At 41.2% G+C, this 15,617-nt stretch overlaps 1 protein-coding gene across 2 annotated transcripts; it reads right to left on the bottom strand.

Moving 5' to 3' along the window:
* Positions 1 to 1,994: 1,994 nt before the first annotated feature.
* LOC112123355 (glutathione S-transferase-like) lies at positions 1,995 to 15,234 on the bottom strand. 2 transcript variants are annotated; one of them, XM_024222078.1, is made up of 7 exons: positions 15,145 to 15,234; positions 10,473 to 10,579; positions 8,805 to 8,856; positions 7,978 to 8,110; positions 6,643 to 6,784; positions 5,188 to 5,319; positions 1,995 to 2,392 (listed from the first exon to the last, which is right to left on the bottom strand). In XM_024222078.1, exons 2-7 carry the CDS (start codon positions 10,557 to 10,559, stop codon positions 2,261 to 2,263), a joined length of 678 nt encoding a protein of 225 aa, XP_024077846.1. In that variant the 5' UTR covers positions 10,560 to 10,579; positions 15,145 to 15,234; the 3' UTR covers positions 1,995 to 2,260. The 2 variants fall into 2 exon arrangements, with proteins under 2 accessions (XP_024077846.1, XP_024077911.1); XM_024222143.2 differs by lacking the exon at positions 15,145 to 15,234 and adding an exon at positions 14,076 to 14,304.
* Positions 15,235 to 15,617: the final 383 nt, after the last annotated feature.

The raw sequence follows: 15,617 nt of genomic DNA, 5'->3' as shown, positions 1-15,617 counted from the left end.
TTTGTAACAGTCTCTACGGCACACACACAGTCAATCTGGGGCTAAAAGCCACCCTTCAATGTGCGAGGCAACATGATAACATCAATATATAAGCTGTCTGTATGTGTATATGTAGGGCAAGGTATACAGAATCTGGGTTCGGTTCTGGACATTAAAACCAGAATCCTAAACTCATCAGACAGCCCATGCACAGGGTGAAAACCCCTCAGCTTAACCTCCAGTGCTAATCATGCTGCTTCCTTCCTCCTATACCAGACACCTCAACTGCTCTACAATCTGTGCTGTTTTATCTGGAGCTGCTTTTGACATTTTTTCACCTTCCTGCCTCTGTCCCCCTCTCTTACTCCCTGTTAAGGTCTGCATTGTCACCCGTGTCTCTCAGTCTGCCTATCTAGGTTTTCATACTGTATTCATCTGGGCTGGTGGGTGCTCTGTATGGGATGGGGGCCTGAGTGCTGGTGCAGCAGGAGGAAAGCTAGGAGCTGCAGTGGGGTATTGGAGCTGGACACTTAGGAGCAGCTCTTCAGCAAATGCTGAAACGAGATGGCCCAATGGCTGTTGCTACGGGAGCCTGCTGCTCCCCAGGCAGAGTCAGGGTGCAGAGCTTTTGTATTATTCTTCAGAGGGGTGCTGTCTGATAACAATACCTAGAACCCATTTCCAAATTAAAGTCATGGGCAGCTAAGGGGGAATCATATCACTCGGAGGAGTGGATTAATGACCCCCACCAGTTTACTTTTGCTGTAGTTACAAATGGTAACAGAGGTGGGTTCCTTCAATGATCCAGAGAGCCCTCTGCATGATTTCAGGAGCTGCTGGATAAGCAGAGCAGCAGCTCTGTTGTAGAAGAACTCATTCCATTGCTCTGTCAGAGAGCTAACAAGGGCACAGCTCCTTGCTCAATCTTCAGTCTTCTTCATCAATTCAGGCAGAGGTTTCCAACACAAGCTTTTGACAAACAATAGTCACACTGCATTAGGCACCTTACAAATGCCACAGTAAGAGGGATGTGAAATTAGTTGTCACTATTGATTAGAAACTTTTGGCAGGTATGTGAATTCTGGTTAATACACACTCGCTGCTGCAGAATTCCTTTGATCCTCCTTTCTTTATGTTGGAAGTCAGCTAGTTTCTAAAATGGGAAATGCCATACAGGACCACCCTCTATAAATATTAAAATCTGACAATAACTCTCAAATGATTGTCAATGGGATTTTTATTGCCCTGAACTTGTTCTGCTTCAAATCTATGGTACTAGTTCTTCACTAAATGACTTTGAAAGAGGATTAGGTATTGCAGATAGTCACTGTTCGTATCAAATACATTTATTTATTGAATTGTCTTGCTAATATTTCTGTATTATAGCTTGTTTCACATTACTTCATTTTTGAACTGTACAAAGGCATCCATTACTTACCGAACATCAGTATGAGCCAGCAGAAGAGTGCTACATCTCTGGGCAGAGTCCTAGCACCTGCCACCCAATCAAGCACCTCTTTTCTCAAACAGAAACTTAAGGTTAGAACTACTGAACTTCCAACAATAAAAGCACATTAGCTGCTTAAAACGTGCATATATATATGAGTGTTGCAGCAACAGAACCAGCACTGAAAAGAGGCTCACTTTAAAAAGATAGCATCTGGGACACATCAATAAACCAATAACTGCAGAGGGAAAGGTAGTTAAAAACAACTACTGGCCTGAACCATGACCCCGGACCTGAATACACTTGAACATCAGGAAGGTTGATTCTGTATCCAAATGTGTCTCATGCCCATTTTGCCAAGGACTACCTGTTCTGCCTGTTTTTCTCTGGAATTATAATGTGCTCTGCCTTGCAGTTAAGGTGTTCTAGGACTTCCCTGAACTGCATCGTGCTACCTAAATGGCTCATGAGAACACGGTACGCTACCAGAAAGAGACAGCGTAGGGAGCCCTGATCTACATAATCAAAGCCCAGCAGTCATAAAATAAATTGCACTCAGACAACAAGAGTAATGAGATGTTTTATTTTATTTTATTCTCTTAAAGCTTGTGGTTTAATGTCACCCCTTTTGCTCTGCGCAGCCTATAATTCAGTGAACCATTTCATGTGCTAGCACAGTTATTTGGCTTTACTGTGGAAATTTTTGCATACACAATTTCTAGCTTGTGTTAACTGATTTTGTCACTATAATTTTCACACTTTGAATTAACTTCACTTTGCAGTTTTACAGCTAATACCCAACTACAGTAAAACAGCTGCCATGATTTTAAGCCATCATTCATTGCCAATGTTGAAAATGCTCAACACTTTTGGAAGTAATTTTACATCTAGCGGTGGTTTCCTCTGGCTGCCAGGCTGCAGGAATTTCTTAATTGTGGGGATGTTGCTTATCCTTGCTTTAAAAGCCTGAAATGAGAAACAGTACAACATTTAACAGCAATGAAATAACAGAGCAAAAGATACTTGGATTGGACATATGTTAATCATGTTTTAAAAAAAGATCCTCTAGCCTGACCCTGCAATGAATTGTAAGTGAGCTGTGCAACAAAGCCCCATTGACTACAGGGAGGCTCTGTGCAGGTGCAGGACACTGTCCACCTGGGACTTATTATAGGATCATGGCCTCAGAGCTGGTTGACATTTTCTTAAGAACTTATTCCTGAAAATTTGGCTTTTGACAGCAACTACAATTGTCCTGGAAACATTTCATTGTCATCTAATATTCTGTGACACTGAGCCAGAAAGGGTTAAGCAACTAGCAGGCTACATGACCCAAATTCAGCCTTTAGAGACATATTAGAAAAGTATGTGAATGGTAATGTTAGATTGACTAGAGCTTTGAAATGCAAACCTGTATTGTTAGAGAATTAGAGGTAATACTAATTGTATGTGTTTACTTATATCTTGTTAGATGCTAACCATATAAACAGACGGTTCCTGTCTTTACTATATTCTATTGATTCAGAGGTCAAAAAGGTAATGGAACTTGGATGTAATAATATTGTCTATATTTCTCTTTGAAGTTTGTAGAAAACTGTCTATGAACTGGTTAATGGATAATTACCTTATGCTGATGAATGCAACTAGTTACCTGTGTATACATAGGAAATTGGAGGTTTTACTTCAACGTCACAATGCTTCACCCAAGGAATGCCTGCTATCAAGAGGCTGCCAGAGAACTATAAAAAGAACTCTAAGGCCCTGATCCTGTATCTGAGCTCTGCTTAAGTTTCATCAGGGGAAATTTGAGTCGCAAGACTGAGGTCTTCAGCTCCAGTCTGTATTGCCCTGATATTGACTGTAACCTATGGAACTAATTCTGGAAGAACTATTTGTATCTCTAAAGCTCACCATCTCTACTATGAACTGACCTAAAAACTCTAGTCATATCTCTATGTATAATGACCTTTTAACCTATAGTCTTTCTCTTTTCTAATAAATCTTAGCTTAGTTAATAAGAATTGGCTGTAAGCATGTATTTGGGTAAGATCTGGAATAGTCATTGACCTGGTGGGTAATGTGTCCACTCCTTTGGGATTGGTAGAACTTTATGATGAACAAGATTTTAAGTAATCCTCATCATATTTGACTTGGCTGTCTGGGTGGGAGCCCAAGGCTGAGTTGCTTTAAGAGAACTGGGTTTTGGCTTCTGGGACCAGTAAGATATTGTAGAAGCTGTTTTGTTGCTGGCTTGGTGAATCAAAGTATTAGAATAAACCACCAGTTTGGGGGATTGTCTGCCCCATTCTTTGCAGTTTACCCTGATTGAGCAGTCTCAGCATGGCCCCCCTGGGGGACACCAATCACAGTTTCATTTTGACATTGTGAAGAAAACCCTACTTTTGCTTTCTTATTGTAACTTTTTTCCCCACTCTGGAAAAAGGATGGAGAAACGATTCTCTCCTCCCTCCTACCCCAACATACACTAACTTTTTTTCTCCACCATTTTCTAGTACCACTTTTTAAAAAAATAAGTGGGATTTTCCCTGACCAAAACCAATTTTGCTTAGAAACTTCTCATTGAACATATTTTCTTTTTTGAAGGAAATTCCTAACAGTTTTGCAAATATTTCCCAACCAGCTCCAGTGGCACCAGATAGGTAAAGCCCAAAACTTAGATTATTTTTTTTAACAAAACAAAGTGTTACAAATCCTAATATAAATGTTTTAATACATTTTACAATCTAATTCAATCAATATTTTTGTTGGCATTTAGACCCACCCTTGCTGTGTTTGCAACCCAAATATGGCAATTTTGCATGAGAGAGTGGAGAAAGCAGCTGCTGGAGCTGGCAAAGGAAAGCTGTGGAAGGAAATGCAGTGGAAACACTAGTGGAAACCTTGCAGTGGAAACCTTTAATCTGAGCTGTTCCTGAGCACCATGTTAGCATAATGTTGGTGCTGGAGGATTGAGAATAGAAGGAAGCACACAGTAATTTGTAGGCCAGTAGGCACTCCTTGGGATGATCTAGCCCTGCAGGTATCTCAGGCCCATTTAAGGAACTCTCTGAATACTGTCTGGTTCCTTCAAAGGAGAATTACCATATTTCTAGTTATCTGTTCTATTCTGATTCTAAGAGAACCAGGTGAGGGATGGCTATGATATTGCAATCCACCAAGTTCAGATCTGATTGCAAATCTAATTTTTCTCTCATATTTGAGCAGATTCAAAACCAAAATGTTGCTCTTCTTTTCAGGTGAGGGCTTTGAAAGGTAGAGATGAATCCAAACTTCACAGCTTGGACCTAGATCCAATTTTTTCCAGAGCTCTCATAGGTTCAGATCTGCTGTTTTAGTTCAGGCTCATTTCTCATTGCAAGGCAAAGCACTACTTGGGCTCGATTCTGCTTTGTTTACACTAATATAAATCAAGAGTAGCTCCACAGATGTTCATGTACCTACTCTGGTGTAAAACTGAGGGCAGAATCAGGTGCTCTGTATCTTTATCTCAATGCTGTTTAAATCATCAAGCCAAATTCATTCCACCTCCATTGGCTTCAAGGATTAATCTGACCCCATATTCTTATACTACATAACATGATTTGATCAGTAACAGTTTTTAATTTAGGCAATATCTGTAACACTTGTACATGTTTAAGAGCCAAATTGTCAGCTAGTGTAAAGCAACATAGCTCCATTGACTTCAGTGAGGATCTGTCCCTACACATTTCATTGTCTGTTAGAGCTGTTAATTCTTTTACCTGTAAGACAGGGAATTTGGAGAGTATATCAGGCTTGCACTCTTCTGCCATTAGAATGGTTTCAAGCAGCTGTACATCTGCCCTGCTGAATCGGTTGCCAACAAGAAAATCCTGTCCATGGTCTTTCAAAGCCTACAGGACAGGAGACAATGAATTTATGGCTATAAATGAGACATTCTGTGCTCTGGATAAATACATAAAGCTAAGCCTAATCTGACATTTCAAAAGCACATCTAGGTCTGTGTAAGAGTTACCCTTGAAAGGAAGCAATACAAAATACAGCATTGTTTGAACAATTAGAAAACTCAATTTCACCATTGTGTTAGGCCTTATTCAAAATAATACAGCTTTGGGTGTGACAGGAAGGTTTGGTCCCTTTGATAGTAGGAGGTTTTTAAAATCTGTAGCTTTTATGATCACAGCTGAAATGGTTTGGGCCTGGGGATTTACTAGTCCCGTTCCGTGGTCCTCCACCTCAATGCAAGAGTGACCAGGCTCAGAAACCATTTGAAATAAATAAGTGACCTTAAGCAATTCCAGCTAATAGTTTTACTGCCAGTGCAGACAAAGCATAATCCTTTAAAAAAACCCACAAACATTTTATAGACCAGGTGGAAAGACACATTATTTTAATAGTTGTTGTTATTATAAATAATATTGTATAGTGTGCTATAGGTGTGTGCAGGTGCCAACTGAAAATTGATCTTAAAATGTTTGCACAAGGCAGTTTCCAAACACTATCAATGGTGCGGTGCAGACATGGCACATCTGATGAAGCCTCCTGATGCTCCGTGCAAAATTATAGTTATTCCAAATAGCTATAGGGGGTTCACAAGAAACTTAGAGAATCCCAAGCCACTACGACTTTCTCAGTTCAGTGAATAGTAGAATATATTGGACCCCTTCACCTATTCCTGCACATTGCGCACCCTTCTCTCCTTTCTCCCCAGTAAGGTGCGAGTTTGGTGTTGGAAGCTTTACATAGTTATCCAATGCCAGGTCTGTTCTTGAAGCCCAACTAGCACTTGGCTCCCCACACTGGGTGTGCTACAAGCAGAACTGTAATGTACTTTATATAGCACATACATTGTACAGACGGCACCATGTACCAAGAATACTTCAGGAAGACACCTAGCACAGAAGAGATGCTGATGCTACCTTGGCATCAAACATAAAGTTTCTCTTAAAGGGACTTACTAAAAGATGTCACTGGAAATTTGGAGTACAAAAATTATCCTGGCTCTTGTGCAGCATTTGCATTATGAGGCTAAGAAAATCCCATCAAGCAAGCTCATAAATTTATACTTGCCTTAACTAGTTCTCCCATGGGCACTCCAAATATATCTGTTCTCCTACAATACAGGCTGAATTTGCATTTACTAGCATAGATCCAGGATATATTATCAAGTGACCAATACTCCAGTGGTTGTAAATTGTTGCCTTACTGCCACATACCTTTTCATATACAGGGAAGTACCTGGTTGTGGCCTTCTCAATGATTGTGGCAAGATGCTTTGCCTTTGCCTCCGGTGGCTGGAGAGGATGATGCATAATGATTTCATTCAGATCCATTGTTGCTTCCACATACATATCAATCCTGAAAGGCAAAGTGTGTTCACATTGGTTTGAACAACTAGTATTCATGTAGATTCCTGCAGTGAAATAACTCCAGGGTCTCAGGAGGCTAAATACCAGAAGATTTACCACTGACTAATTTGTATTTGCTGTTAAAAACAACAACAACAACAACAAAAAACAACAACAACAAAAAACCCCAATAGATATATGACATCACCTCCTTTTTCAGAGATGGTTGGAATCATCTGTACTAAAGATGGGCAAATATGTTCATACTTAGCTTCTAAAAGTTAAGCATAGCTATCTAAATCACCCAAATCTCTATTTAGGCACCTAAGTGAAATCAGTGAGAGGGCAAGACCTAATATTAGTGACACACAATGTTTCCCATTAAGAATTAAGTTGGGACATCACTTTAGCTATAAGTGATATTTGTATCTATAGCCACTAGACCATCATACAATAATACAATTTATTTGCACTTGCTAATTAATCTGAGGAATTTGGGGGCACAAAAGGAGAGTTCTCTGTCTGCACAAGCATCCTTCCCCTAAATATGCAGTTCATGGGGACAAAGGGCAGGGATTCCCTTGGCTCTTAACTTGCAAGAACTGTTTGTTGCTTGCAGGGCCGGCTCTGGCTTTTTTGCCGCCCCAGGCGGCCGAGGGGAGGGCGCGGGGGGGGGGAGGGCGGCCAGAGCGCCGGGGGGAGGGCGGCGAGCCCGGCTGTGGCCCCACTCTCCCCGGCGGCCGGAGCGCCGCGCCGCCCCCCTCCAGGTGCCGCCCCAAGCACCAGCTTGGGTGCCTGGTGCCTGGAGCCGGCCCTGGTTGCTTGCACCTGTGGGAGACAAGCAATGGGGTTGTGTAAACCAGCAGTCTTCCTGGAAATGGAGAGTGATATTAGGAGAAATACTGACCTCTGCAGCTACAGTACATTTGTTATCTGACTGGCTGAGTTTTGAAAACTGCAATAACCTCTGATGAGCTAATCAAGATGAACTCACATGTACTTTTTTTGCATATCTCTAATCTAATCTAGTTATTTAACATTGTTCCAGACCTTACTTAGTATTGTTGACCTTGGTTGGAGGTAAACAGAAATGTGCTGGCTCATCATATAATTTAGCAATAATCAGGATTTTTTTCCCCTTGTACTGCACATAGAATAATTATTTTTTATTGCTATCAGAAAAAGGTAGTGCTGTTACAGTACAGTGCTCTCTCCTTCACGTCCTTCCCATAGAGGTTGTGTTTCCATGCTATGTAGTTGAGAATGGCTCTAGTCTGCACCATCTTCATTCCATCAATTTCTACCATGGGCACTTGTTGAAACAGCAGGGCTCCATCTTTTAAAAGAAAGGTGAGAAGTATGACTCAAATAAATTACAGTCTTTTCCCCCAAACTATTATCATTGCAGTGGAGTCGAGAAAACCTCTAACTTGCTATTTTCTTTTTAATTTGAGGGTCTTTTGTCTTATACTGTGAAGTGAAAGAAGTTTCCAGTAAAATGTGAATGCTATTTCTTGTGGGAAAGGGTAAACATACTAATAGCTTGAATTATAACAATAAACTTCTTAGAATTGCTGCAAATCCAATAAAGTCTCCAAAATAAAACCTTTAATGGTGATTCAAAGAAAGGGACAAACCGTGCATTGTGTAGTTTACTCAGGTAAAGTTCCCACTGAGGTCAATAGGGGAACACTGAAGGATTTGGCCCCTAAGAAAACTTTTATCATGCTCCATATGAACTTTCCAAAATAATAACTTTTTATACAACATCTTTAATCTGACCATCTCAAAACACTATACCAAGCAAGCTATAGAGTAACATATGTTACGGTTATAAAACTGGTATAACAGAGTGGAGGTTGGCGTCCAATATTTGAGTGAAACAAAATGGTCTTACTGCAATGTGCAATTATGATTCATCATGTTCATGAACCAGTCCAGATTTTCTTTTAAAAAGACAATTACATTTTCAAGAATTCCACATTAGGATCCACAAACAGTTCTAATAAAAAACTAATTAAAAAACTCACCCTGCCGTAACTTTAAAAGCTCTTCCCTTGTTTCAAAGAATTGTTCTTCAAACTGGAAAACAAATGGGTAAAAAAAGGAAAAAGGGTCTCATTGTTACTGCATGGGTTAGGTTAGGAATCTCTTGAGAAAATAATGATTAACGATTATTTGCTTTTAGAATTTTTCACATAAAAAGCAGTTGAAGACTTTAAAATATTCTGTATTTAGATAAAATCCTACCTCTGTCATGTTCTCCCTTTACCCCATTATGCTTAATTAAAATGCCTTTTGTGTAGGAGCCTTTGTTAGATTGTGGCTAGCTCTGCCAAGGTGTGTAAGGTGACCAGAGAGCAAAACAAACTTTCTTCTGTGCAAGAGGCAGCCACAATGTTCTTGCATTCATGACAAGCAACGACTGGGGTGTCTAGTTCCCCGTGGTAAGCTGAAAGCAGAGCCAAGCATGGGGGAGGAGGGAAAGCACACACAGTAGCTGTTGGACTATTCTATGATTTTTTTGCCATAACACATGGGTGGCAAGGGAAGAGAAAGGGTTGTGCAGCGGCAAGAATCCCCAGAGGCTTCCTGGCTGACTGCCAACAGGCATGTCAGAGCAGCCATATACCCCTCTGGCATGGCTTCCAGAGTTAATGTTGAAAGCAATTAGTTTCACAAGATACTCACTAATATTAGTATTGTGTAGGGCATAGAGGCCCCAGCCCCACAATGATAGGCATATGGTCTCCATCTTAGCCAATATCAGGCACTGAAATGGGGACTTTCAGAGTTGGAAGCACGCATCTTTATGGCTTGAGGTAAAGAGCCAGGCTCACAGGTGAAGCTGTGAAAGACCCATATCCTCTGTGGCCTGGGAACAGAGGGGGGAACATATAGAACACTGACTACAATGGTCGTCAGTGAGTATAGAACCTGGGCCCTACTATTTGACCTAATGGAGCAGCTCCGTTAACTGTAAGTATGTCCATTGTCACCAGGGAAAGCCACTAAAGGGAGATGTGATCACACACCTAGTCATAAGTTTACATGTTGGCTGTATAGTCACTAGTATACGTCCAGTTCTGGGCACCGCATTTCAGGAAAGATGTGGACAAATTGGAGAAAGTCCAGAGAAGCGCAACAAAAATGATTAAAGGTCTAGAAAATATGACCTATGAGGGAAGATTGAAAAAATTGGGTTTGTTTAGTCTGAAAAACAGAAGACTGAGAGGGAACAGAGTAACAGAATAACAGAATAACAACAATAAAAGGTTGTTACAAGGAGGAGGGAGAAAAATTGTTCTTCTTAACCTCTGAGGATAGGACAAGAAGCAATGGGCTTAAATTGCAGCAAGAGACGTTTAGGTTGCACATTCAGAAAAACTTCCTAACTGTAAGGTTGTTTCAGCACTGGAATAAATTGCCTAGGGAGGTTGTGGAATCTCCATCATTGGAGATTTTTAAGAGCAGGTTAAACAAACACTTGTCAGGGATGGTCTAGATAATACTTAGTCCTGCCCTGAGTGCAGGAGACTGGACTAGATGACCTCTTGAGGTCCCTTTCAGTCCTATGATTCTATGTGCAGTGAGTTCTGAACTAATGACTTCCAGTTGGTCACATTTGCAATATGGAACAGTCATTTCCACCAAATTATGCATTGCCAACTTGGTTTCTTTATATAACAGAAACGAACCTCGATTCCAGCTGCTGCCAACAGCCACCGTATTGTTTCCATTCGGCCTCTTCCATTGAAATAGTACAGTTTGGGTTTCCCAGCCATGCTTCCAAGTGTCTGGCTTCCTGTTAAATTAAATAAAGGAAAAGATTTCAAAGAATCAACATGAGAGAGATCAGTGTCTGTGACTCAGGAAGTCAACACTTCATTCTCAAGTCTCCCTGCTCATTGTATTTAATATAGCTGAATTTCTCAAGCACCTGACACTAGGGCTCCTACTTGCTACAATTATACAAATAAAAAATAATAATAATGCTGGATGCTGGCTATAAAACAAACAAAACAAAACAAAACACCAAGGACAAGACAGGAACAGTAGCTTTTCTCAGAATGCTGGAATTCTTCTGCACTGCTACAGACTAGGGACCGAATGGCTAGGTAGCAGTTCTGCAGAAAAGGACCTAGGGGTCACAGTGGACGAGAAGCTGGATATGAGTCAACAGTGTGCTCTTGTTGCCAAGAAGGCTAACGGCATTTTGGGCTGTATAAGTAGGAGCATTGCCAGCAGATCGAGGAACGTGATCATTCCCCTTTATTCGACATTGGTGAGGCCTCATCTGGAGTACTGTGTCCAGTTTTGGGCCCCACAATACAAGAAGGATGTGGAAATATTGGAAAGAGTCCAGCGGAGGGCAACAAAAATGATTAGGGGTCTGGAGCACATGACTTATGAGGAGAGGCTGAGGGAACTGGGATTGTTTAGTCTCCAGAAGAGAAGAATGAGGGGGGATCTGATAGCTGCTTTCAACTACCTGAAGGGGGGTTCCAAAGAGGATGGAGCTTGGCAGTTCTCAGTGGTAGCAGATGACAGAACAAGGAGCAATGGTCTCAAGTTGCAGTGGGGGAGGTCTAGGTTGGATATTAGGAAACACTATTTCACTAGGAGGGTGGTGAAGCACTGGAATGTGTTACCTAGGGAGGTGGTGGAATCTCCTTCCTTGGAGGTTTTTAAGGCCCGGCTTGACAAAGGCCTGGCTGGGATGATTTAGTTGGGAATTGGTCCTGCTTTGAGCAGGGGGTTGGACTAGATGACCTCCTGAGGTCCCTTCCAACCCTGATATTCTATGATTCTATGATTCTCTCTCAATGCTGGAGCAAAAGGCTCAGAAAGGCACACACTGATGGAGGGATTTGTAGCTAAATGCTAGAACTACAGGCTTAGAAAAGCACCTGGTAATATTGTGGGGAAGGAGTTGCATTACCATAGATGCTGAAATAAAGGCCTAAAACATCTCAGGTTAGGGAACCTTTTCTTCTTCTTTCTTGTGTTCCCTTCTCTCTTTCCCTGTGTTGGTTGTCCCCTCCACCCACCCCAAAGGGAAGCTAGCTGGCTCCCTGCCCTAATGCTGCTCCTGTTGTCTCATGGAGAGAAACTCATTTAAATGGACTGAAATGCCATGAGATCAACTGCTTTTTGTGAGATTTTTGCCATTTGGGGCCAATATCAGGAACATAGCAAGTCTTGTAAGATTTTGTCCAATCCCAAATCAGAAGTGGATAAGGGCTCCACAAAGAGCACTGGATTCAGTTTTATTCATTCCCTAACAGCTGTGAAGAGTTCTGCTAAAAGATCCTAATCATACAAAACACTTGAATGTCAACACTGTTGCTTTAAAGTCAACAAAAGGAAGAGACTAAAACTCTGAAGTTCAGATTAAGCAATGAAACATGAAATATCGGGAGACTGGACTAAAGAGCAAATCGAATAAATTGCGCAATTGCACTAGAAGCTGTTGCAATGCTGGACTCTGGGAGCGCACCTATATGTTCTTTTTGCAAACTATAATATCCACCAGCAGAAAGGATTTACTATAGGTTGAGGGGAAATAAAGGTGATTCCAAAGAGTATAAATATAAACGTTAAAGGCCTGATGATTGGAGAAGCTTCTCTGAAAGTGCCATTGTGGAACTTGCTTGACCTTCAATCTTCTTTTAGCTCCTAATCTCAAGGGACAAGTTACTGTGTCATTAATCAGTTAGTGGGAGTTGCTTTGCTGCTCAGGGCCTTTGATAATCTGGTCTTCATTTAAAAAAAACAGATGAAGTGTTATCCATGGTATGTGAAAGCCTCACTTTTTTATGAATTTGCCACCTATGCTGATAGTTATCTGCAATTCATTCAAACGGCTGCTCTCAAACTGCAGTCTGTGCTGACTCTTCTTCTTGTTTGCACCTGCTAATCCATGTGATAACAATGCTAAATACACATGAAATACCTTTCGAGTATTACTTTTTCATGCAAGCAATTGCTGTCCTTGCACCTGGAATGTTATGCAGTTACAAATGGGAAGGGTGTGTATGTGTGCGTGCAATACACCCCGGTAAAATATGGCGCATACTGAAAAGTTTGAGAACCCTTGCATTAAAATGACTAAAATGTAACTCCCTGTGACAATTTTAAAGCCCAAAATATTTCAGTCCTAATTAGTAGAGTGCTTTATAACTGAGAAACTCAAAATACTGTACAGATGAGACCAAATATCATTATGACCCTTTTACATAGAGGGGAACTGAGGTATGTATGGGCCTTTCCCAAGACCACGCAGCAAATCAATGACATAGGCAGATAAGAATGGTCATAATGGATCTGACGAATGGTCCATCTAACCCCATATCCTATCTTCCAACAGTGGTCAATGCCAGGTGCTTTAGAGGGAATGAACAGAACAGGCAATCAGGGAATGATCCATCCTCTGTTGCCCAGTCCCAGCTTCTGGCAATCAGAGGCTAGGGATACCCAGAACATGGGGTTGCATCCCTGACCCTCTTGGATTAGCAGGTGGAAGCAGGGACCTATCCTCCATAAATTTATCTAAACAAAATAATCCATAAATTTATCTAAATTCCTAATCCAGAGTCCAACCACTGGACCACATTATCTCCCAGTAAGTGCCATTTAAAAATAGAACATGCATGTAACAGCATGCTAGTGCATAGTAGTAGAATTAATTAGTCATTTCTAGTGCTCATTAAGCTATTATGATATTTTTCATCACTTCTATTGGTAACACATTTCTGTCAATAATTATGAAGTGTAAAACTCTTAAATGTAACAAAAATCAGAATTGTGGGACCGATCCTCAGCCAGTGAAGTCAAGGGAACGATAATGATTTGTACCAACTGACCCTGTGTTTTCATTAAGTGTAGTAGTGAGGAGGAAATTAAAATACTATAAATATAACACTGTTCCTTCAGCATTTTCTCTAATAATTTTGCCTTCACCTCAAGAGGTCTGATACTTGCAGCATGTTATATAAACATAGTGTGCTTTAGCGTGTTGCCACACATCAGAGAATGACCAGAATAAATTAAGATTCAGAGTCCAGTTACAGAAAAACTCCCCCACAAAATGCTTTATTCTAACCAGAAAGCTGTGGTGTGTTCTGTATGCTTTGGCAAACCTTCAGCTATTCACCAAGCTAGACTTTTCCCTGTTTTATAAATAAAGGAACTCAAACAGTAAAGACTTAGAAGAGACCCTCCTTAGATACATTTTCTCAGGTAGCTATTTTGTTGTAGTTGCAGAAAAGAAAGTCTAAGGCAAAATGATATTGTCCTACCTTCTGCATTCAATGAAAAGATCTTTTTCACCAGCTCCAACTGCCTCCTCTGTCCTCAGGAAGGTGTTATGGTATTTGTTATAGAGGAGTTCAGTTCTTTTTTATTTGATCATTTTAGATTATCTCCTTACCGCCTCTGCTCTGTCAGCCAGCTTATGCAGCAGCAAGGAGAGTCCAGTGAAAATACTTTCTTCATTCCAAGTTTATATTCCTGTTATTGCTGCCTCTCTCCCTCGCTCCTTCCCCTCCCTCAGCTTGTGCTCCCAAACTGTATCCATGCTAGCCTCTCTTTTCAGAAAAATGTCCCAGCTCTGAAGAAGTAATCAATTTAATTTGCAGCAAAGGAGATTTAGATTACATGTAGAAAGTTTTTCCTAATATCTAAGGATAATTAAGCACTGGAACAGGTTACCGAGGGAGGTGAGGAATCCCTGGCCTTGGAGGTTTTTAAGAACAGGTTAGACAAACACCTGTCAGGGATGGCCTAGGAATTCTTAATCCTGCCTCCTGGCAGGGTGGAGGATGGACTAGATGACCTCTTGAGGTCCCTTCTAGCCCTATGTTTCTATCATGGCTAACACCAGTTCAGGATCCACCAGCAGGAGCAACAGTGTGAGCGCTAGTGTAGATAGAGCTATAGGCAATCACCAGCATTTTTAGCACTGTCATTTCACTCTGCTCAGAGCAGGTCTACCTGATTTAGTGGAAAAAATGCTGGCAGCACCTAGTTTATGCTAGCTCTCCCATAGTAGCTAATGCCATGGCAACAATGGAGCTGAAATGGTGTTAGCAACAAATGCCCAGTGTTCACTTTGCCCTCAGAAATGCCGTGTCTTGAGCCTCCCTGAAATCATTTTTTTTAACTTTCTCCTCTTAACACTTCTGATGTCTGGATTCCCCTTTTCTCCCTGTGCTACAACACCTGAACTACTTTAATGCACATCAACCTTATCATACAGAAAGTCAGCACAAAAATTCTATTAATATTTAATCCATTAGACCCATTCACTGAAGTTACTCTCAAACAGTTTGGTCAATTCCCTGTACATTTCTAAAGATCAGTACTAACCTCTGTGACTCCTGATCCAGTCCAAACTCTTCTTGAAAAAGAAATCGTGCCTTTGAGTTATAAGGTTTTGTAGCTCCACCTACTGGGAGGTGAGTCCAATTTTGTCCGACAGGTAAAGGAAACGCCCACTGTTAAACAAATGAAACCAGTTGGCTCTGGCTGCTTTCTGACTTGTCACCTGCAATAGAACCTTCCTCATACACACTGGACTAATCCACAAACCTAAAAGTCCACAAAAAACTCATGATGGATTGGGACAGCTGTTTCTGGAAAGCATCACTCATTGTGTTTTCAATATTACCCCTTCTGGGCGGGAGGCAACTGTGGGGATGTATCATCCTTACACCAACCTAGTGGAGGGTTCCATGGGAAGGTAGGGGTCACGATGGGACACTTGCAAGGTAATAAATCATGGCCTTATGTAAAGCCCCCTGGTGGTTATATAAGATGAGGCCTTATGTAAGGCCCCCTGG

This window comes from Terrapene carolina, unplaced genomic scaffold, assembly GCF_002925995.2.
Source record: "Terrapene carolina triunguis isolate 2854851 unplaced genomic scaffold, T_m_triunguis-2.0 Scaffold42, whole genome shotgun sequence".
NCBI classification, from domain to species: Eukaryota; Metazoa; Chordata; order Testudines; family Emydidae; genus Terrapene; species Terrapene triunguis.
Note: the sequence above shows the minus strand (reverse complement) of the source record. Positions and strands in the feature narration are given on the sequence as shown.